The sequence below is a fragment of the Candoia aspera genome, chromosome 2 (assembly GCF_035149785.1).
Source record: "Candoia aspera isolate rCanAsp1 chromosome 2, rCanAsp1.hap2, whole genome shotgun sequence".
Lineage (NCBI taxonomy): Eukaryota > Metazoa > Chordata > Lepidosauria > Squamata > Boidae > Candoia > Candoia aspera.
This window is the reverse complement of record NC_086154.1, coordinates 96,912,082-96,936,020: the sequence shown is the minus strand read 5'-3', so window position 1 is coordinate 96,936,020 and position 23,939 is coordinate 96,912,082. Positions and strand designations below refer to the sequence as shown.

Below are 23,939 nucleotides of genomic sequence, written 5' to 3'. Positions count from 1 at the left end.
GTGGGCATCACTGAGGACAAAGCCTTTTAGAGCAAAGGAATAGCTGTTGTCCAGGACAGAGTTACTGTCATTTGTAGAAAAAAACAGAACGTAGTTGATATTTGACCAAAAGAGGCTTTATTTTGGATGTACAACACACATTCTAGCTCAGTGACAAAATTTAGTAGTCTTAAAGCCCAATTCCACATTTGTAACATTGAAAGAACTGTGATTTAAGGCTAAGTGTTAGGAGATTAATATTTTAATTCTTAGCTTGTAATATGCATTTGAGTAAGTTAATTTTCTTTATGCAGAGCCTAAAGTACTTCTACTGTTGTGTTTGTTACTATTTTACATTAAAATTAATGCCTGAATTTAGGGATGAGGAAAAAAATTAATCACATTATTACAAAAACAAAGAAAATGTAGTTTGAATAGCTGTTCAGTTTTATTAATTAAAAACAAACATTGTAACTGGTTTTGGGAATGCTAACCAAAATTTAAGTGAAACATGGTTTGTTGAATTAACCCAATTGCCTGGCTCTCACAATATACTGAACTATAAAAAAGCCATAGTGGGTGGGTTTGCACAATACATTGAATGACAAACTAAATCACAGTTTAGCCTAGTATATTATACAATTCCTATGAGTTATGCTTCCTGGTCTGATTAAAATGCAATCTATTTTGCTACAGAAGGCTGAGAACAGTCTCCCTCTGCTAGGCTGTGACTCTGAGCAAGGCCTTTTGTGATCTGCTTAAAGTCTATAATTGGCATGTCCTCTAAGAAACAAAGCTAGGGCACACTGGTTTTGTGGTGTTTGCACTCTCCTATCAATGTTACAAACCACATGTCTATGGCAATCCGCTTCTCCAAAGGACCACCTAAGAGTGCCAGTGTGGTGTCGTGATTAGGGTAGGATTAGGACTTGGGAGAACCAAGCTCAAGTCTATTCTCAGCTATGAAAACTGACTTGGTGACTTTGGCTACTCACTCACACTCAGCCCAGCTTACCTCATAAATGTGTTGTGAGGATAAAATTAAGGAAGATTCCTCTATAAGTATTTTTCCTGGAAGAAAAGCTTGGTATGAATCTAGTAAATAAATTCAGCAATAAACTTTGTAGCCTGTTTGCTATTATGAGCTATTTAATAGTATCAAGTGGAAAGGGCATAGCCACAAAGATGCAAGAAATAGGATTTGTATAGCAGATTCAACTGTCAAGGAGATAACATACCACCACAATCAGTACAGCTGGTTTATAGCTCTATAATTGGAAATGTTTTGAGGAACACAGGAATAATAATTTCCATCATCCTACTCAAAATCGAAGTCCTATTCCCATAGATGGAAAAAATGCAAAAGAGATGGGTTTTATCCTTTTGTGTATGCAAATACAAGTACTTAGGTGTGCTTGTGAGAAAGTAGTTCCTTTGCCTCTCCTCTTTTTTATTTTTCTGTACTAGTTTCCACTGCAATATAGCTGTTTGCTTGACTCATCTTTGTTCTACAAACCAAGCCCTGAGGGTATTGACTTGTTAAACACTGGAAGAGAACAAGGCCCAAAGGGGAGAATGGTTCCATCAGGTTTCAAGCAGAAAAGATGATTATAAATTCTTATACAAGCCTACTATTGGATGTTTTAGAATAGCCTAACATTGGCAGCTTCCAATGTCCATCATTCCCAACACCTGGAAAGATTCCCACCTTGTCCAATAAAAGAAAAGAAAGATCCAACTTCTATACACAGCTCATTCCCAAACTAAGTCATCAATGCAGAAACCAATTTTAAAAACTGTAATTTATGAGTAGGACAGATGAGAAATCTGAATGGTAAGGATTCAAGGGCATGTCCTAGTATCTGAGTCTTCCTTCCTCCAACTGAACTCTTCTTCCCAGAAACCTTTCAAACTACTGTAACATTTTATTTCTGAGCACAATGCAAAAAAATTGCATGACCTAGGGTTGGGGTCAGGACATTTAAGGGTTAGTCTTTCATCTCATAAATTTACCCATCCCCTAGCTGTGTTTAAAGATGCAACTGATCCTTTTTTGGTAGCAGCACAAGTTTTGGAATTCCCTTTCCTGAGACTTGGCTTCCACCTTTGAAGTGTTTGTATGTTGTTTTTGTTATACTAAGATTTTGGCTGAAATAGATTTTCTTTATAGGTTGCTTGTTTTTACTGTATGCTACTATGCATTTGTTTTTGTTCAGGTCTGTATTCCTTTTTACATCTGAATAAATGCATCAAGTATACTTTATTTATTGTAATATTTGTATTACTTCCTAAGGACTGTTGTCTCTTTACTTGTCCTAGCGGTTTCCTTCCTGACTTCTACATTCTACATTCTTCCCCCTTCCTCTTAAAACTAACTCAAAAGTAACATGCCTTTTTTGTGCCTGCATCAACTCTTGTAGCTTTCAGTTCAGTTTCTTACCTCTCCCCTCTCAATCCAGGTTCAGATGGCAAGCAATCAAAGAGTTTACCTGTGGGTGGGGTGTAAAAGGTCAGTTCAGATTCCAAAGGGTTAGATATGTAAGTATTTAAAAACCTGTAGGGGCTGTCTGAGTTGTCCCCTTTTTTGGCACCTTATCTCTAAAACTTGCATCCCTAGTGAAGTTTGGATCTGAAAATCATTGTCAGAGAAGTTTGCAAACCAGTCTACTCCTGCAGGTATCCTGGCTGAAGGTGACTGCAAGGCAGCAAAGAACCTTTTGCACAGGTTAGTGTTAAATTGGTTTCTTTGGGGTTCCCTCTTCCTGCAAGGAACTGGTTTCTTTTTCCTTGCTTAGTAAAGTTTCGAATCCTGTGAATGTTGTTACAAGCTTGTGGCTTCTTTAATAGCTATTGTATGCTGAGATGATTAGTAAACCTTACTTACAGATGTTTCTAGTTGGCCTGCATGTGGTTCGGGGTTGGAGGTTGTAATGTTTAAAGTTCTTGCCTTCTCCTCCTTGAGCAGTATAGGATCAGAGTGATAAAGCTAGAAGGACTTCTCCTTGGAGGCATTTGTGTCATTCCATTCCAGTGAATGGAATTTTGGACTGAACTCTGGAGGAAAATCCTGTCTTTTCCATACTGTCATTTAGCTTAGAGTTGTTACATTTCTCTAGCCCAGTGTTTCTCAACCTTGGCAACTTGATGATGGGTAGACTTCAACTCCCAGAATCCCCTAGCCAGCATGGGAATTCTGGGAGCTGAAGTCTACCCATCTTCAAGTTGCCAAGGTTGAGAAATACTGCTCTAGCCCAGTTGGAGACCCTGAAAGCTTGAATATCATAGGGAATGTATTAATTCAATATTGATACTCATTCTAAGTATAGTGTATGCCAATTGCTTTAAGCAACATATTATATATAAACAACAATAAGAATGAATGAAATTATCAGACTATCCTATACTTAATAGGATCATTCTAAAATTAAATTATTTTTGCAGTCTTTTAATATCACCTTCAGAGTCTGGTGCTGTGTTTGCAATGACAGGCTAATGACAGTACTTGTTGCCTGAATTGCTTCCCTGAACTGGTAGATTCTATGTTGAATGTCTCTCTTGAGGCCATTTTCAGAGGGAGAACTACATTAATAGCAGATCCAGGAAAGATTATCTATATCCTTTGGTCTATAAAATGCCATGAGAATCTTTGTGATTTCATGAAGGGACTTAGACAATATAAATCTCTTAAATAAATTAAATATATTTTTGTATGCTGAGCTCTTCCATCATTTGACGCAGCATACAGAGCACTTACCTGTGCTTAAGGTGATCAGTTTGATTCCAGGCATTAGGACCATCTGGAATTTCCAACTCTGAAAATGTACCTTCTGCAAGTATGGGCTCCAGCATAACTGTATGTGGATCAAACTTGCTAGCCAAGATGCTATCACATTATCTCCTTTTCCAAGATGTAAAGACTCATCTCACCTAAGAGCAATGTTTTGGTTTGAAGATCAGTCTTCTCCCACCCATATTCTCCTCTCCCCATCCCCCAGCTGCTCCTGGAAGGGAGGAAGGAAGGATGAACACTCAGGGTCTTTTGGTATTTGTTTATGGGTTGAAACTCAGTGAGTGGTCCATTGTACAACAGCCAGCCTTTGGTTAAGGAAAAAAAGTTGGCTCAGCATTTACTCATTAATGAAAGAGCTCATTTAGATAGCCTGGGAAGTTGCCCTCCTTCAAAGGCTTTACCTTCCACTGTTAATCCAAGAAGGTTTGATTGCTGTCCCCCCAGGGGAAGGAATCTGATTTCTCAATTCTTCTTGAAAAAGCAAGTGGGGAGGGGAAATCTCTCAAAAGAGTGTACCAGATGAGAGAAGCATTACTAGATCGAGACAAGGTAAGGGTGTGCGTGTGAAAGATTAAATCAGACCACTTTCAAAGTATATTTTAGAGGTCTGTTTTGGAGTTCAAGGGTTTGCGCTATTGGCTTGAAGGAGCACCTAATTAACTCATGATAAAAAGGGAAAGGGCCACAACGGTATGATTTGAAATCTCCTGGATTGTTTCAGTTTGGATGAAGTCAAGCAGCCACATCCTAGAGACTGTACAGCCCCAAGGTTTTGCATGAGAAGATCTGTTGAATGCTACATATTTTGCCAAATGCAGAACTCCTACCAATGAAAATGTCAGTAATCCACCTGAGTTGCTGTACTACGGACAGAAGATCTTTTGTTAGATTTGTATCCTGCATTTCCTTGAGGAGCTCAAAGTGGCATACACTGCATTCCTGTCTCCCCCCCCCCCCAATAACAGTCTTGGAGTTTGGTTGGGCTGGGAGAGAGTGATTGGCACAAAGTCACCTAGTTGGTATCTAGCACCTTGATCCACCACCTCTAAGCCAAACTGCTTCAAACAAAAGGCTGAGGCTTTGGCAAGGTCATCCCAGTACAGCAAAGGAGTGTTGTGGGAACCCTGCAGATTTTGTTTTACTTCTCTCCTTCCTCTTGTATATAGCCTACAATGTGTAAAGGACTGCTTTTACTCTTTTGAATATTTATATTGAGCATAGGAACGCTGCATAGTTTGTTCCCTCGTGGGACCTTTATTTCATCTGGGTTCATCATAACGCTTGTTAAAATTTCTGTATTTGGGTGCTGTATTTGCTGTCACTTTTGTCCATCATCCCAATATTTTCTGCAGAGAATGGCAGCCCTTTTTTCTCTTGCCGACAGAAGATGCTCCATCTAACAACAGCTGCAGAGAGGTGGTGCCATTCCGTGGTGGGAGGGCCAAATGTAGCATGCAGAGATGTGGGTCCAGACCCAATCAGTAAAGATCATGGGGCCAGTCACTGTTCCTCAGCCTAACTTGCCCTACTTCATAGGATGGTTAGGAAGAAAAAGAGGTGAAGAGGCAATCAATCATCGCAGGCAAAGGGCAAGCTATTTTAAAATAAAATAAATAAAACAACTTATTCTGACAACATGCACAGTATAGAGGCAAATACCCTGAACCATAAAGTAGCCAACCACTTCTTAGCCTAGGGTGTTCTACATACCTGCTTATTGTACAATCTTCTGCAAATGCCGGTACAACTTTACATTATTGTTTGGGTGTTCAGATGGTACCATCAGATTCCAAGTTCTATTAAATAAAGCAATGTCATATTAAAAGGAGCACCCCAGATGCTCAGAGCTATTTTTCCACGAGTTGAGTTTATAGCACCAGCAGTAAGAATGGCAGTGTGTTTCTGCCCCAGGAAGCACATCATGCAGCATTTGATAGAGAGAAAACAACAAAGAATATGAATGAGAGGGAGGCATGTTATACTGACCCAAGTTTGATGCACAGAAGATGTTTAATACCTTTTGATTGGGTAGTCTGTGCTTTCCTTTGACAGTAATGTCTAATGTTGAAATCTTCCAAACTATTTCAGTGAAGGATGTTCAGATTCAAAGCAGTGGTAATTTCAGCATTAAACTGGTAGAGCAGGAAGGATATGCCTGCTATTCTCCCTAGAATCTTTACTAGGTCAAAAGGTGTCACCTTCTGTTTCAGGTGTTTATTTACATTATTGTAACTCATACCAAACATGATCTGATGTTAGTAAGTGACTAATTTAATTGTATTTGGCATAGGAAATGCTGCTTTCTTTCACAATTCTACCTTCAATTTTATTTAAACTTTTTCCCTTCCCTGATGATGAGCATGAGTATATATGTATAGTGATGGTGTTGCTGGTCTCGATTGTGGTCGTTAAGCAAGGACTACCTATATATGTAACCTTATTAACACCAACTTTATATACTGCAAAATCTGCCCAACAATGTGGCATAAATGTTTATTTTTAAGATGACATAAACCTTTCTTGCTTTTGTCTGTCTGTTGTAACAAATAATTGTGCTTCCAGAGGAGGTTTTCTAGGATGTGTTCACACAGCGTGCTAATCCAAATTGCAGTTTACTGAATTAACCCGTTATACACAACACCCTGAACCATAAAGTAGCCAACCACTTCTTAGCCTAGGGTGTTCTATGTACTCGCTTATTGTACAATCTTCTGCAGATGCTGGTACAACTTTACATTATTGTTTGGGTGTTCAGATGATGTCATCTTCCACTTGTAATCCTGTGTTTTCCTGCCACTTTTAACATTATTATTAAAAAAGGAGAAAAATACAGAATTGTTACTCTGTCTTTTGATTTGGGGTGCTAGTTACTGTCCTAGGAACACCCATGATCTCAAGGAGGAAACCTATTTCTCTGTGCCATTGTAGAGAACATAAAAGGAGAAAGGAGGATGCAAAATGGGGCTATTCTTCCTAGCTGATAGCTGAGTTCCCATGCAAAAATGGCTTGAGGGCCTGAATCTCCCACCCAGTTAAAGTCAGAAGTTTTGTAAAAGGGAGGTTTTTTTTAAGACCTCATTATAATAAGCATTTTTCCTTCTGTGACAGTTAGCGTTTTGGATGTTATAATAACTCCTCCCGAGCAAAAGCCTTCGCTGATGCAACTCCCTGTTCATAACTATCATTTTTCCAAAGGAAAGGCACTTTTGACAGGGGTTGAGGCAACCACCCAGGCAAGAAGAGCTCTTTTACAAACACCCCAATTTGAAAGTCAAGGGAGTGATCTCAACAGAATATCCTCAGAGGATAGAGTCTTTCAGCAGGGACTTGCAAGGAATTCCACAGGACTTCTTCCTGTAGGAAAGTGCTGAGAAAAAAGGAACAAATCTGGAGGGCAACAGGTTGGGGAATGCAGTTCTCAAAAATGAGGCTGCTGTTCTGTCCAAAAGGAATGAAAGGCTCTGAAAGAACCTAACATTTTCCTTGCGGTAAGTCCTCTTGTGAGAAGTAAAGAAGGTGATGTGCATGGGAAGTTTGTATTTACTAAGATCTAATTTTGCATCTCCTTTAGTTGCAGATTCATTGAGCCTCTTTCTGCCTAGCATGACTGTTACATATACAGCTCGGGTGGCCAATGCCCGCTTTGGTGGCTTCTACAAGCTGCTGAGCCTATGGCGTGGAAGCATCTACAAATTGCTGTACAAGGAGTTCCTGGTCTTCTCAGTTTCCTACTTGGGACTAAGCCTTATGTATCGGTAAATCAGGATATAAGTAGGCATCCTTTTCCCCATTTTCTCAGAACATCCTAAGAATTTTGGGTTGCCATCTCTCTTCCACCTGCAGTCAGGCTTAATGAAATTCCTTTTCTAATTTGAAGAGTTACCATACTGTGATGAAGTACTAAATTCCCAAGTGTCATCCTTAAGTGAGAAGCCTTGTTCATTCCAGAAAATGTATTTTTGCATGAGGATATATTTTGTTAAAATAATTTTATATAATTTTGCTATATAACCTTGGCTCAACTACTAGCCCTGTTGTAAGTTAACACAAGCAATGAGGCTACATATAAATGAGATGTTGCCCAGTCTCAACAGCAATGGTAATTAAGCTGTTCCTGGGCATTATGAAATTACCTGTGTCGGTTATAGCCTATTTAAGCAAAAGAGATTCCACTTTCCACTGCTTGGGGCACTGTGTGGACATGCCTGTCTTTCTGTTCCTGGTTGAGGTTGAAACTTGAATAAACCAAATGTAGATAATGAAGAGTCTTGTGTGAAAACAGTCTATCTTGATACGTTCTGCTGGATGAACGGTTCCTTCAATTATCCTAATTTTCAATCCAAGCCCTTGGAAGCCAGCCACTGCCAAATAATAATCTTGCTTAATCTTGCTCTTCTTTCTATTTCTAGGTATGTCTTAAAAGAAGATCAGAAACGAGTCTTTGAAAAGGTGGTCATATATTGCAACAACTATGCCAATCTCATCCCTATCTCCTTTGTTCTGGGTGAGTTGCTTGATTTCCTAGGCTCCCCCTCTTGCACTTTCCATCCCAACCCCTGGCTGGTAGAGCAGGCCCTTCATTCTAAAAGTCTGTCCTAATGCCTTGCCTACTCCTTATCTGCTTCAAGGATAATGGGCAAAATGCAGTGCTCTTTTAGGTATGAAATCTCCCCAACTCTCTTGTTTTAGACCTGAATATGAATCCTACCTCCTTCATTTCCCCAGTCTGCCAAGGGGATGGCACAAAAAAGGATACTGATTACTAAGCAGATTACAAGGTGTTGATTCTTCCTGTAAGCAAAAAGTATAACCCTGAAGTCTAGTTTCCTTAATTCCAATATATTGGCCTTTGCTCAGTATTCAAAGGAAAGCACATGGCATCTGCTCAGGGAAATACTCATGCACATTAACAATGAATTTTTATTGCAGAATATTGATTCTATGGAATTATAAGAATTCCATAAGAATCCTTGGATTCCTAGTGAGTAATCATTGGGCTTGCAGAAAGAAGGAATTAAAAATAAAAATCTTGAAAGGAAGGGAATCTAAAACAGTCCAGTAAGAACTGAGCATGCTTAGTGGGCATGAAATGCTGTTGGAAGGAGGAATAATCAGTGTGGAATGCAAATAAAATGTATGGCTAGAAAACTGAATAAAAACACTTCACACCTTTTGTTATAATTGCCACTCTTTGTTGTTATACATGTTTGGAGGGCTGGTAATATAATCCTAGCCCAGAATGAGATTTGGACTGTGGAAGTCATATTCTAATGTAATTTGGGAAGGAAGTCAGAATATAATTTTAATAAATTAATATATAATTCTTCCCATCTCTTGGACTTACTCAGGCTTCTATGTAACACTGGTAGTAAACCGCTGGTGGAGCCAATACACCAGCATGCCAATGCCAGATCGCCTGATGTGTGCCATCTCTGGAAATGTGCATGGTTCTGATGAGAAGGGGCGGCTTTATCGACGGACACTCATGCGCTACTGCAGCCTGTCAGCAGTCTTGATCTTGCGCTCAGTTAGCATTGCTGTGTTCAAGCGCTTCCCCACCATGGACCATGTAGTGGAGGCAGGTGAGTGTAACACCAGAGGTCCGTCTTCTTGTTGACCTGAAGTGGGAACGTTCTGAAAAATGCAAAAAGTAAGTGTAAGCACTGTTTTGAACATCCTTTTAAATTGGAAGGTGTTGCCTGTAAATGCCACTCTAATACACTGTTTTCAGCTTTCTCCAACCTGGTACAATACAGATATTTTGGGCTACAACAGCCATTAACCATAGTCAGTATGGCCAATGGAGATAATAATATTGTAGACTAACACATCCTGAATATATTGGGCTATGAAAGTCTGCATGAGAGTGTGATAATGTGTCTCCCCAAAAATTCCACCAATCTCATGAGTGGCATTATATATAACACCTACTTCTTTGCCTCTGCTTCAAGGATTCATGACTCGTGAGGAACGCAAGAAATTTGAACACCTCAACTCCTCCTACAATCGATACTGGGTCCCCTGCATTTGGTTTACCAACTTAGCTGCACAGGCACGTAAAGAAGGCCGCATCCGTGACAATTGTGCCCTCAAATTGCTCATGGAGGTGAGGTTGGAATCCTAGCCTTTGGATTATAAACTTAAATTAGTTTAATAGTTATTTCTACTTCCCAGAAACCTTTGGATTCTGGAGTTCCAATAAATCTGAGCACTTTCTCAGCCAGCCATAATGCTTACAATTCTTCAATAAGAGCAGAGAACTGATATTTTGGAAGGATTCCCATTAGTTCCCTTCAACATGGCCAGCAGCAAGGAATTGTAGTCCAAAACATCTAGAAAGCACCAGGCTGTCTGCTTCTGTTCTATAGATCTAGTGTTGCAAAGCAGGGCCAGGGGAACCTTTCTGAGAGTTGCATCAATAAATCTCCATCACTGAGCCATCATCACCACCTCCTATCCTAGTCATCATCTGTTTTGTCTCAAGTAGGGAGAGTGACACCTGAAATAGAATATGTAGGTTCATGTGAAACAAGCATTTTATCATCCATCCAATCAGGGTTCCAGTTAGGTCTTGAGAGACACTGAAAAGTAGTAAGGCTGTTTAAATTCCAAGACTATATCATCTTGGTACCTGAGAAATATCTAGAGTAGATTAGTTACAAAGAGGTAACTATGTAAGAACCTTGAAAACAATGTGGAACTGTAGAATGTGGAAACCAGAAATCATGGATTTATTAAGGTTACTCTTGTAAGGTTTATTCTTATTTCCTCTTCCTTAGCAGATTGTGGTAGTGCTATGGAAGTCGTTTATTTAATTCCACAAAGCATTTGACTAAGTAGCCTGTGACATTCTGATCAGTGAGATGGTTATGTATGGGCTGGATGGTGTGAAATTAAGTGGATGTATAGCTGGCTTGAACATCATATTCAGAGAAGACTCACCAACAATTCCTCACCAGATCAGAGAGATGTATAAAAAAATCACAAGGTTCAGTCTGGGTCTGTGTTCTTCAAAGCTGTCCTTAATAATTTGAGTGAAGAAGTAGAGGAAATGCTTATCAAATCTGCAGATGACACAAAATTCAGTGAAATATCTAATGCCCTAGAAGATAATAACAACAATTGTGATAGGTTACAGAAATGAGATGAAAAGAACACAACAAAATTTAACAGCGACAAATGCAATGTTCTTTTGGGAAACAAAAATCAAATACATAGATGGGACATACATGCTTTTGGTAATAGTACCTGTGGAAAAAATATTGGAATAGTGGTTGATTATAAACTGAGTATGAGTCTGCAATATGATGTAAAAAAGGCAAATGCAATTTTGGCTGCATTGATAGAAGTAGAATTTCCAAATCATAAGAAATAATAGTTGCAGTTTATTTTGCTTTGGTCAGACCCCACCTTGTATTCTGTGTCCAATTCTGGGCACTATACTTTAGGAAGGATACAGACAATTTACAACAGGTTCAGAAAGAGGAAATGAAGATGAATTGGGGATTAGAAACTAAGTCCTATGAAGAAAGTTAGATATATTCACCTTTGAAAAAAGGTGACTGAAGGCGGATACGATAGTGCTCTTCAAATACTGAAAGATGTCTTATAGAAAAGCTGTTCCCTCTCATTCCACAAAGCAGGACACAGAATAATGAGCTTCTGACTGTTAAAAAAAGAAAAACGTAACCATAATAACCAACCATGGAACCATTACCTGGAAAAGCGATGGACTCCCCTTCGTGTGATGTGTTTAAGTGAGGCCAGGCAGCCGTCTGTGGGGAATGCTTTAATTTGAATTCCTGCACTCAGGCTGGAGCAGATGACCTGAAATGTCCCCTTTCAACTTCATTATTCAGTGTTTTGCTCTCAGACATAGAACAGCCTTGTTCTCAGCCTTATTCTGAGCAGTCATTTTTCAGCAATCTTCAAAGGAAGAACTACTGTATGTGTAAGGTATTTAATGTTGGATGATACCTAAATTTGCATAAAGTCTGTAGCCAAGCTTTTTGTGCCCTGAAAATATTTTAGTTTCAGTGACGAATTATGATCTGTTCCACTGAGACCATTAGGCCTAGAACAAGCCTTTATCCCAATACAACAAAACTTACCCTTAATGGAGTCAGCTCCTTTAGACAAGTCTAAACAGAATATCCCACAGCAAAAGAACCACCTACCAGTAGTAGCACCTGCATCTTCTCAGGATTCAGTTTTTATTTTTTAATTTTTTATCTACTCGGTTAGTGCCCTCAAACACCTGTTCAGTACTTCCATTGCTTCCTCTGACTATGATGTAAATGAGGAGTAGAATCAGCTGTCTTCTACAGATTACACGTTATTCTTCACACAATTTCTCCTGAAAGCTTCATATAGATGTTGAAAAGTTTGAGAGAGGAAATGTGACTTTTAGGGAGCTTACAGTGTAACTGCCATGAGACTACTCAACAATACCTTAACACAACTTTCCAGAGCTAGGTAGTGGAACTACTGAAACGCCATGCCTCCAAGTTGGAAGATATATGGTCAATTGTATCAAAAGTCACTGAGAAGTCCAGGAGAATCAGCAGGATAACATTTCTCTGCTTCGTTCCAGCAAAAGTCACTTTTTGATTTGACCAAAGCTCTTCATAGGCCTGAAGGCATAGTGGAAAGTCATGTGTAGTTGTAGAAACTTCTCATGCCTCACACAAGTAATGGTGATTGTATTCTCCCTCCAGGAACTGAATCAATTTCGTGGCAACTGCAGCATGCTTTACCACTATGACTGGATCAGCGTACCATTAGTCTACACTCAGGTAAGGTATCAGACACTGAATATACAAATGTTATTTCACTGGTGAATGATGAAGTTTATCCTCTTTTCGGCTTTTCTGGTTTATGCGTCCTTTTCCTCCTGACTAGGGCAGATTAGATATACTGTATGTGGGAACCAGACTGTCTTAGTTGCTTCTGTGAAAATAGTGAACCTGCAGCCTGTGAGTCTAATCTGGCCTACCATCTCAGTCAACCAGCAGGACCTTGAGTAAGTCCCCATCTTTGGTGATAGCAGCACAGGGAGTTTTCACAACTGGAGCGCCTATCTGCCTGATTCTGACCTGAACCTCCTCCATATTCCTCCTTTGGGGAAAAGTGAAGGAAGGCTATCAACTTCTTGACTGGGCTTTTAGGTGCCCCTGGATTACCTTACAGGATGGCTGTCTGTTCTGATCATCTTGCACATTTCCCAGTGGAAGATAAAGAATTACGAAAGACTTATAAAGCCATACCAGGATGTTCCACAGCTAGGGCTTCTGGAACATGGAGTTGTAAGAACTTGTTCCCAGTGTTTGTTTGCTGAGATAATGACCAAACTCTTAAGGGGAAATTGGTGATGGGAAGGATTACCATCTCTAATGTCTAGCAATTCTATCTTATGAATATCTAGACTATCGATCATCTGTATTCTATACAGCCAGTTATTTGTCCAGGTTTCGGAGACCAGTCAGGAAGAACATTCTTATAAATGTAAGGGGTTGCATTTTTAAAGACAAAATCAGTAGATGATAGAAAAAAATTAAGCTCTTCTTCTACTCCCTGAGTCTTTCCTAATGTCCTCCTGGTGTATTGGGACTGGAATGTTGAGAATTCCCAAAATATATGGCCATTGGTTGGGAATTTAGGAGTTGTAGTCCATATCTAGGAAAACAGCATCAGACTATCTGCAGCAATGTGTAGAGTAGAAATCAGAGGTATCTATCAGATTAGTGAACAACAGAGATGAAACCTCTGTAGAATTATGTGCTGCACGAATAGCTTTTGTACATAGCATTGAGGTTTAACTGATTGACAGCCATACCCAAATAGTGCTTGTAAATGATTCTGTATCATTCTGAAGGGAAGTATAAAGTGAGATCCCCAGAGCTCTGTTATTAGCTCAATTCTATTCAAAAACTTGATAAATCATCTAAAGAATGGGATGGAAAGGATGCTTGTTAAGTTTGCAAATGACACCAAGCTAAAACTTTTGAACTCTAATAACTTAGAGTACAAAATCACAAAAATGACCTCAACAGACTGAACAGACAGGATGATGTTTAACGGTGACAAGCACGGTAGGGAAAACTAAATGCATAGATACAGGACTGGGGAAACCCAAGTTGGCAGCAGTGCACATAAGAAGAATTTAGGTATAATAGCAAACCAATATTTGAACACGAAGTAGCTTGATGCAGCAGCTAAAAACCCTATGTATGCTGTGCTGCTTAGATTGCATTTGGAGTTCTGTGTCAAGATCTGGTACTGTACTTTAAAAGGGATACAGATAAGCTGGAGCATATTCAGCAGGAAGTTACCCAGATGATAAAGTGTCTGGAAAGCAAGCCCTGTGGAGAATGGTTACTGCAGCAGGCATAGTCAGCTTCTAAAAGAGAAGCCCAAGGGGAGCTATGATAGTGATTTACAAATATATGAAAGACTGCCATGTGCAAAAGGAGGCACACCTGTTCTCTGTTGAAACCAGGGACAAGACCAAGCTGAAGTGAAAAAAAGTACACTGATGCTGAATATTAGGAGGAAGCAGTTAGGCAGTGCAACTATTCTGTTGCTTAGAATTGTGGTGACTTCCCCATCACCAGAGGTTTTCAAGAGAGGCCAGGTGGCCACTTGTTGGGGAGAGCTTCATGGAGCCCTGGTTGGAGCAGAGTGTTGAACTAGATGACCTGCAAGGACCCTTCCAACTCATACATCCTATGATGATAGTATTGCTATCATTATTTAATACATTATTATTATTGTTGTTGTTGCTGTTGTTATTTCAGGCATAATTAGCATGGGCATACTAATGCTGCTGCTACTTTAAACATTGAATGCTTTAACCACGTTCAGGTTTGAATTGTGAATTTTACTGACACAATGATTACATATGTAACGTAGCATGGTTTTATTTATTTATTGTGATGTAACTGCCTTAGGAAGGTTTTGCCCTGAAAGGTAATGTACGAAGTCTAAAACCAGCAAGCCACCAAAGCCACAGCTAAAATTGGCCATAGAACAGAGCTGGTATATTTAGAGCATTTTAAAACTCTCATACCTTAAGATGTGAAACAACAAGCATGTCATGAATTCTACAGGTAATATACTACTGTACATCAGAGAACATGGCTCCAGAATAACTTCATCAGAGCACAAGCTCCCTTGTGGCTGAGAAGCCCCTCTGTGGTGTGTTTAGCGGGACAGTTAATTTTGCTCTGCCCACCAGTGAATTATGCCCATCAACCTTACATCTTATCTACAGAGTTGCAATGCTGCAAGATCCTTTACAACCTTGTATCTAGGATCTTTAGCTTGGTCTAGAATAGCTGTACTTCAGCTGTTTAGTTACAGTCACTGTCTTAAGAAATGTAACTCAGGATGATATAAAAGTAACTAATGGAGCTTGATTAAATTAGTTACCAGGTGCCTTTCTGCATACATTCTTATTGGTGGTCAACAAGTGAATTTTTTTTATTCTGTTCTTTCAGGGTTACATGAGCTGTAGTCCTAATTTCCACTGGTAACTAAATAGGGAATGAGAAATAATTATATCTTAGCATTTTTAAATTATTTTGAAATTAAATGTATAATCTGAAAATTAGAATCACCATAATTTCTTATATTGATATTGATCTGAAAGAAGACCAAAAAGCTGTTCTATTCCTTATCAATCCTAATTCTTTGAATGAAAGATGATTAAGCAAGGCTTAAGCTGTGCCTGGAATGGCATCCGAAGTAATTATTCAGAAAACTCTTATTTGAGCCAAGAAGCTCTCCACTGCTTCACTTTCCTTCTCTGCTCTGACAGGTGGTTACCATTGCTGTATACAGCTTCTTCCTTTCTTGTCTAATTGGGCGGCAGTTCCTCGATCCAGCCCAAGGTTATGAAGGATACGACCTAGACCTGTGGGTCCCTGTTTTCACCCTGCTTCAGTTCTTCTTCTACTTCGGATGGCTCAAGGTAGGACAGAAAGGAGCTGGTTAAATTGCAGTGGTTGCTGGAGTGTCTCCTATAGCAGCTTTCCTCAAGCAGGTCCAGCCCTTGTGTTGAACAAGAGTGCTCATTATCCCCAACTACTGTGGCCTCCAACCTGGTCCTTTCTAGTGCACTATTAGGTATTGAGAGCCAGTATGAGTAATGGTGATTTTAGCTGGGGATGACGGGAATTCCCCACCTTGGAAGGCTGCTGCATGGCAAAGAATTGCTCAGGGACAAGTCAGTGAATCAGATTTGGGGCAGAAGGAAACAGCTGAGAGATTAAGCCTCCTTCCTCCACTTATTTGTATAACTGGCAGCAGACTGGGAGGGTGTGTACAAGACTGGGGACAGAGACTCTCGGGGAAACATCTCTTGTGGTGGGGAGATGGGCGGTGATAAAAATTTGATCAATAGATAAATTAAATAAACAACCTTTCCTCACTGTTGATCTCTGCAGGTGGCTGAGCAACTCATCAACCCTTTTGGGGAGGATGATGATGACTTTGAAACCAATTTATTGATCGACAGGAACTTCCAGGTAATCCCAACCTCCCCTCTTCTGCTAAGGATCGGCAAAGCAACATTCAGGAGAGATGAATTCTTCCATGACCCAATAGTTGCAAATCCAACCCTCTCCTACAGCTGAGATTCTTATCCCTCCCTACCACCGTACAGACATACTTACATACACACAGACAGACAGACAGCAGTACTGTCTGCCTGCAAAAGGAATTCTTCGTGTTTGCTTTTCTTCTGAAGGTCTCCATGATGGCTGTGGATGAGATGTATGGGGACCTGCCTCTCCTGGAGAAGGATAGGTATTGGGATGCCTCAAACCCACGCGCCCCATACACGGCAGCCACAGTTTTTCTGTTGCAACAGCCGTCATTCCAAGGCTCCACTTTTGATGTGACGTAAGGATTTTTTTTCTTCATGCAGCACAGAAAAAGGGAATATAAATAATTAACCTGTTAACTGGGCGAGGGGGAGCACAAGGGGATGAACCTGCAGCAGTCTACCTATTTTCTCCCTTTTGGGTTTTCCTTTTTATTTGGGGTAAATCAACAATCTTCTCCCAGTGTGCATGAAGCACCCCGTGATTGTGCAAGCGTAGTGACTATGCATTTCCCACATAAGAGGAGCCCTGTTACTGTCCAACAGCGGAAGTATCTGAGGATGGTGCAAAATGCCACCGGTTGAGCGAGTCCCTTCACCCACTTGTCCTTGCTTTCCAGACTGGCCAAAGAAGATATGCAGTTCCAGCCTCTGGAGGAGATTGCCAAGGGCCTTGAACAGAACTGCCACGTGCCTGCTCACCTCTTGAACCGACTGCTCTCTACGGCTCCTACCCCAGGAGGTTTTGGACGTCGACTCTCTCTGCTCAAGCGCAAGAACAGCTGTGTTTCAGAGCCATCAACCACCTACAGCTGCCTTTGCCAGGACACGCAGGCCACTGACTGCACGTGTGCCTCCCCCACCAGGCAGCAGGTGCGCAGTAACAGCATTCCCTTCATCCCAGAAGGGGAAGGCGGCCTTGGCCACAATACCCCTGGCCCAGGAAGGGAAGCATACAGCGTTCTCCCTGAGGCTCATGCTGTTGAGCTGGGTGAGCTGTCTCAGAGCGCACTGGACCAGGGGAGTGTTGCAGCTGCCCCCCATGACCCAGAGCCCCTTGTGGATACATCAGTTCACACAACTGGTAATGTCTTGTCCTGGCCTCTCCTAGAACATGACTCTTCAAATACTTCCTTCTTTCACAACCCAAAGGAGGTGCCTGGCAAGGGGGGTCTTCTACCAGTCAGCTATCCCCCCTGGCTGCAGAGCCCCATTGAGGAGGAAAATGTGGCATGACCCAGTTATTGGGTCTCCACAGGTGAGATGGAGTTACTGCCTGGGACACCTGGTTTTGGAGATCTTGTTGGAAGTAGGCCCTGAAAGGAAGGACCAGCAGATGTGAACCCACTTTTTAAAATCCACCTTTGCAGCAGGGGCTCGGGAATTTTAAGAGATGTTTAGACACTCTTAATTCCATTAGCAAATACTCTGTCCCTGCCGAAGAAAATGCTAGTTTTAAACCTTGCTTTTAACTTAATAGACTACGTGCAAACATAGGAGGGTAGATATGAGTATTACGCTGCTTTGCAGTGCTGCTGGTGACTGTTTCTCATTCTTTCCTCTCATCAAGATGAGCTGAGAAGGAAAAAACCAAGAGGTGTAAATGAATTCTGTGGGACCCTTCCCACCACCCTGTATAGATTCAACTGATTTAAAACTTACACCTTTATGATGTTTTATTAAATGTTTCTTTGTAAAACGTTAAGACTTTTGGATACTTTACATCTTACCATAACTCCTTACACCTTTAACAGAGCAGTGAGTAACTTCATTCTGCCAAAAGTCTCCTGTCATTTTTAAATGTTGTTTTGGCCTCTGGAAAGCATAGGAGGAATGGCAGGAATGTCACTGAATGGACTGGGCTGACATTTTTGGCTCCTTCTAATTTAACAGGAGAGGAGTTCTTAACGTTGACATACTAAGATCCAAACAGGGCATCCTTAATGAGTTCTTCTTGACTGATAAGGAAATTATTCCATCTGGAAATAACCCTAGCACAGGAATTACAGTACCATATATTAATTCAAGCAATAATCTAATATTGTTAAACACTTGTTGACATTTTATAAATCCAGATTATGTAGGATGCATAACTGAAGGTTTGAGCCAGTTTGGTGCACAGTTAAGGCACCAGGCTAGAAACCGTGATAGTGCTGCAATGTCCTACTACAACCTTTTAGAGGCAGGGCAACCTAGTAAAATATGGTGGTTTGTAACCGTGACACCTTAGTCACCGAGCCAGCTGGGTGACCTTGGGCCAGTTACTCTCTCTGCCCTGGGAAGGAGGAGGCCATGGCAAACCACTTCTGAAATCTTGCCAAGAAAACTGCAGGGACTTGTCCAGGCAGTCAGCAGGAGTCAACACTGACCTGAAGGCACCAAAATAAATGAATACTGAAGGTAGTATTATTTGTAATTTTCATGCCAGAGGCATCGTCATTATTTTAGCATCAACACTGAACAAGAAAATCGGGTGATCTGCCTAGCTAGCAGGGTCTCTAGCAGCCTTTGGAATGTTTATGTAAGACTTCCTGAAGGAGGCAGGCACAGCTAGGTTTCCAAAAGTCTCATTATAAACCTCCCGCAGCACTGGGGCGATACAACTACCAACAGATGTCTTACTTTTGAATACGATACCCATCAGACTCAGGTGTTTTGTTTTCACAGATTTAACATTATTATTTCTTGAAGAGATAAGTGTTTAGTTAAATATACAGTTTGATCATGCCTAACCTCTGGAATAGCAAATTAAATAAAAATTGGCTTTAAGGTCCCTTGAATTTTAAAACCGTATCATTAGATCAAGGCAGATAACGTATATCCAAGTCATCTATAGCATATGAACACTGAACTTGAACATTTTTAATAATGGGGCATTGTGGCAATTAAGTTAACTTCATTTAAGAAGAAAAGATCTACACAACTAGGGATAGCCTTAAGAATCTAATGTAGCACCAAACCGGCACCTACCTATTAGATGCTGAACTTGGAAAAATATGGACTTGATTTGTATTGGTCCAAATGACAGAAAGAACAGACTGACTTTGATTTGCCTATTGTGGTCATACAAATAAAGGGACATAATACAGCAACTTTGCCAAAACCAACCAGGAAAGCAGACCAGAACGTTGTATGTTGCACTGAGTTCCATAATAGCAAAGAAGGAAATGCAAGTACAGTAGACTCTCAGTTAACCAGAACTCAAGCAACCGGCACTCTCAAGCAACCGGCAAAAAATCGAATAAATAATACTTTAAATAAAGTTTAATAGTAACTCTCAAGCAACCAGAAACTACATTTATCTGGCATCTACCAATCCCCATGGGTACCGGTTAACTGAGTCTACTATTTTAATCTTGTATCATCTATTGTGTATCTAACCCTGAAGTATTAAGTACAAGTACACAAAACATTTCAGTTTTGAAATATCACTGGAAATGTTTCACTGACACTGTGAGCTCAAAACACCAGGTTTGTGCTCTTTCAGTTTGGGCAGAACAGCTGTTCTAGGCTTGGGGCAGGGTGTTTCAAGCTCAAAATGTTTGGTATGCCATGAATACTAGCCTTTAATCTTCATAACCAAACTTGTAATAAAAGATGATGAAGACTGTTAATGCTAGCTGCACTTTTCACTTCAAAGCTAGACAACTTGGTAAAATATGGTGGTTTGTACATAACCTAGAAGAATTAAAAAACAGACTGTATGAATCTTTGCAAGTTTATTAAAGTGGTCTTGCTACTGAGATTAGGCTAAGAGATGCAAAATGAAGGACTTTAGAAGCTTCTGGAAGGTAACAGACTGTGCTTGTTCTAATCGGCCGTGCATCCTCTGAGCATTGTCAGAGTGCTGCAAAGTCCTACTGCAATCTTTTAGAGGCAGGGCAGATGGAATTCTTCATGAGAGTTTCCCTTAAAGCAGACAAAGGTCTTTACTCAAATACTGACTGAAAGGCAGGAAGGATTCCCATTTCCCCTATTATGTCAATAATTTACTTTATTGAAACCAAAAAATTACATTATTTCAGAAACACTTGTCCCTAAAAATATTCAGTATTCTGTCAAATATTCTGCAAGAGACAGTACTACTGTTATGATTTTATTTTATGGTAATTCTCTTTCTCAAGAGAGTTAGCACTCTCTTAGCAAAGAGTTAATATCAACAGCAGGGATTTTCCAAGCCTGGATGCCTACTGTCCCACTTGCCACCCTACTGCTAAAAATAGTGCATGAAGTTCTTTAAGGGATATTCCTTGTGGCTTCTCAGTTGAACATACCATGTTCAGAGCAAAAAATTACTAGTGACCATGTGGCAATAATAAGGGTAGTATAAATGGCAATGAAAACAAAAAAGGGTCCCATCTTGACTTCTACCTGATGGCAGCATATGATCTTAGATCCTCAAGTTCAGATTTCCCCCCAAAGATGCCCCTTCTCAGACCGAAGGAACGTGCACCATTTGTCTATTTTATATAGGAAGACAAAAATTTAACTTTAACGTAATTCCTAAAGCATGGTGTTAAGAAGTTAGCCTCTGGAATAATCAGCACTACTAGAGGAATAATGTGACAACGTTTTAGAGTCTTTATTTGTAGTGAAAAGGTTCTACAGACATATTTCCCCCCACATCACTGTATGCCAGGTTTCTGCCCAGTAGAAAAATAAAGAGGCAGAGACCTGCCTAGATGAACAAATCACTTTACAAAATGTATCATTTACAGCATTAAAACTATATCTACTAAAAAAATAAAAAATAAACTCGAAAGAACAGATTTTAAAAGGAAACAGCTACTTACAACTCCTTCCAGGATGGAAAGGTTATCCAAAATTAGACGAGGAATAAAACAGAATAACAGAATAAAACAAAGTAACTGTTTGTTGTTGTTGTTGTTGTTAAAAAAAAGCACCAGACTCTAAATATTGCTGTGAAAACAGTACGGCTATAGGAATACACGCACATGATTTAAGGGCAGGACTGCAAGCTTTCCTTTTTCTTTAAGTCTGTATCTAGGTAGCATTTATACAGATCCAAGCTGTATTTTTTCTGCACTAATCCCTTCTTGGAAGGTAACCATTAAGCAAAGCTATGTTTGATGAGCTTCAGGTGCTGCAATAGTGGAAGGGGAAGCTGTCAGGGCTGCTGCTAGTTGTCAAAGGACTCAAGCTCTAATCACAGGTCCATGTTCAAAGCTATCACCTCACCCTTGTGCATTCAGTTCTCAGGACAGGCAGGGTGAGACTGGTGCTGTCATCCCAGCAAAAGAGCTGAATTACCAGAAATTGAAAATACCCTCTGTGTAGCATGAAATAAGCTTTTAACCTAGCAAACTTAAGACTACACAAATGCCACACACCATGTAAAATGTAGGGGGGGGGGTAACTAAGAAGTGGTGAAGGGTACCTCTCTAGGGGTCTTGTTTTTCAACAGTTCCCAGCAGCATGTGGTGAAAGAAAAGACAGGTAAGTTTATGTTTGATGGAGAAAAGTCAATCCTTGGCTGCCCCATGCCACATTCATCTAATTTTAGAAGCAAAAGCATTGTGGCTCAGCGAAGGACGACTCTTGAGCAGCAGAACATTAGTTTCAGCAATATGGACGGAGGCTGGAATTCCCAAACAGATACCACTGCACAGAGGAAGAGCTCAAATTCAGCCCTCCTTTTAGATAAACTCAAAGCACACATGCACTAAACAGTTTTTGCAGATTACAATCCTTAAGAAGGTTTATCTGTATCAAAGCAACAAGGGCTGAGTTCGGCTCAGGTGGCCCCGGCGGGTGTTGGTGGCCAATCTTTGCTGGGCCAAAAAGGACTGGACTGTTGGAGGATTGGATGATCGCTTTTCTGTAGCTCGTTGGTGCAGCGCTAGGCCCTGTAATAGGGAAGAGGAATGACTTTTGACTCGTGTCATCAGATACTTGGGTAACAATTCTCTTATACTCTTTTGAACAGAAGAAAACCTAATTATGTCAAACAGCCCAGACAATTAATAATATTCAGTGCTGCTGAAAACCAGACCTGAAGCAGCATGTAACAATGTCTAAGTCCCCTACATTGTAGAAGGGCCAATAAAATATTTACAGGTAGTCCTCGACTCACAACCATTTGTTAAGTGACCATCTGAAGTTACGACAGTGCTGAAAAAAGTGACTTATGACTGGTCCTCACACTTATGGCCGTCGCAGCATCCCTGCAGTCACTTGATCAAAATTCAGGTGCTTGGCAACCGGCATGTGTGTACAACAGCTGCAGCATCCTGGGGTCATATGATCACCATTTGCGACCTTCCCAGCTGGCTTCTGACAAGCAAGGTCAATGGGGGAAGCCAGATTTGCTTTAACAACCTCAGTGATTTGCTTAATGACTGTAGCAAAAAGGTCATAAAATTGGGTATGACTCACTTAACAACATTCTCACTTAGCAACAAAGTTACGATCCTAATTGTGGTCATAAGTCAAGGACTACCTTAAGTGTTCAATTGTCACAGTTAAATCTATTTTTGCTGCCAAGGAAAATAAACTCTTTCACCTAAGCCCAAATCACCAGCAGTGGAGAATCTTAGAAGCTCCCATTTATTTTAAGATTCTTCTCTCAGAACTGCCTGTTGCTTGGAAACTAACACTGCCATTTTTTTGTGCTCCCCCCCTTTTTTTCACCTATTCATGTAGCATAGAATTTAGACTATTTAGAAATGTCAAGAGGTTAGGAGAACTCTTGACCTTACTAAATAAGTCTATTGCCCTCTTTCAAATTAACAATGTCCTGCATGCCCCCACAGTGTCAAAAGGCTCTCTTCTTACACACTTTTCATCAAGAGCAAACTCTGGATTGGCTAGATGATCACTCAGAATTCTGGGATGGCAAACTGTGTATCATGACCTGACTCTATGTACAGAATCATGAGCCTGTATCTGTGTCCAGAATAAACTACTTCTATGCAGTGATGTCTTACGTGTGGCTGTTGCTGCTATTGGTAACATTCAGGTTCTTACTGCATTCCTGCCTTTCTCTCAAACCCAGGTCAGACTTACCATGTTATACCAGGCAGTGATGATGAGTTTTTCTTCTTGCTCCTGCTGAGATTTTGTCTTCTCAAAATCAGACTAATATAATGAGAAAGTGAGAATGGAATACAATACCAAAAAATGTCAGGCAGCTGGGAACATTATAGACAAGTTTAAAAAAATAAATCCTTCACATATTATGAAGCACTCTTCCAAATGGTATGCCCTAAAGAGATGGGCCTCAATAAATCTCTCCCTTTCCTAGGGGAAACTCTTTACCCTGGAACAGCCAAGCGCGACTCACGGGATGAAGGGTACCTATATACCCCTCAGCATCTGCAAAGGGACTCGATCCCATTATATCTTAAATTTTAAGAAAACTCCACTCAGGGCAGGGTTTTCAAACTTATTCTTCAACCAGTTACTTAAAAAATAATTCCCCAAACCCCTGACCAAGAGGCAAAGCTCTAGTGATAGAAAATTGGCTGCTTCCAAGTGATCTTTTTTGCCCTTCGTCTCTCAAAGAACCCCCAAGTTCTTGAAAAAGCCATAGAAGACCGTTTGAAA

General features: G+C 40.4%; 2 protein-coding genes across 3 annotated transcripts in view; one reads left to right on the top strand and one right to left on the bottom strand.

The window, feature by feature from the left end:
* Positions 1-7,372: 7,372 nt before the first annotated feature.
* BEST2 (bestrophin 2) lies at positions 7,373-17,968 on the top strand. The gene is made up of 9 exons (XM_063296484.1): positions 7,373-7,524; positions 8,179-8,273; positions 9,118-9,351; positions 9,721-9,875; positions 12,487-12,564; positions 15,588-15,740; positions 16,216-16,296; positions 16,518-16,672; positions 16,994-17,968. Exons 1-9 carry the CDS (start codon positions 7,373-7,375, stop codon positions 17,607-17,609), a joined length of 1,719 nt encoding a protein of 572 aa, XP_063152554.1. The 3' UTR covers positions 17,610-17,968.
* A 2,972-nt stretch (positions 17,969-20,940) lies between these two features.
* The window catches only part of HOOK2 (hook microtubule tethering protein 2), a 32,621-nt gene continuing 29,622 nt past the window's right edge, over positions 20,941-23,939 (bottom strand). For both annotated transcript variants that reach the window (XM_063292482.1, XM_063292483.1), the window contains exons 21-22: positions 23,400-23,471; positions 20,941-22,240 (exon numbers count right to left, since the gene is read on the bottom strand). In XM_063292482.1, coding sequence (XP_063148552.1) covers positions 22,103-22,240; positions 23,400-23,471 — 210 coding nt within the window. In that variant the 3' untranslated portion in view covers positions 20,941-22,102. The remainder of the gene's footprint in view (positions 22,241-23,399; positions 23,472-23,939) is intronic.

What these genes read in the sequence shown, in the direction of transcription:
- BEST2 (XM_063296484.1), top strand. Translation starts at nt 7,373, where the DNA reads ATGACTGTTACATATACAGCTCGGGTGGCCAATGCCCGCTTTGGTGGC. An exon ending in CCCTATCTCCTTTGTTCTGG is followed by an intron (nt 8,274 to 9,117) that starts GTGAGTTGCTTG and finishes GGACTTACTCAG; the next exon opens with GCTTCTATGTAACACTGGTA. An exon ending in TACCATTAGTCTACACTCAG is followed by an intron (nt 12,565 to 15,587) that starts GTAAGGTATCAG and finishes CTGCTCTGACAG; the next exon opens with GTGGTTACCATTGCTGTATA.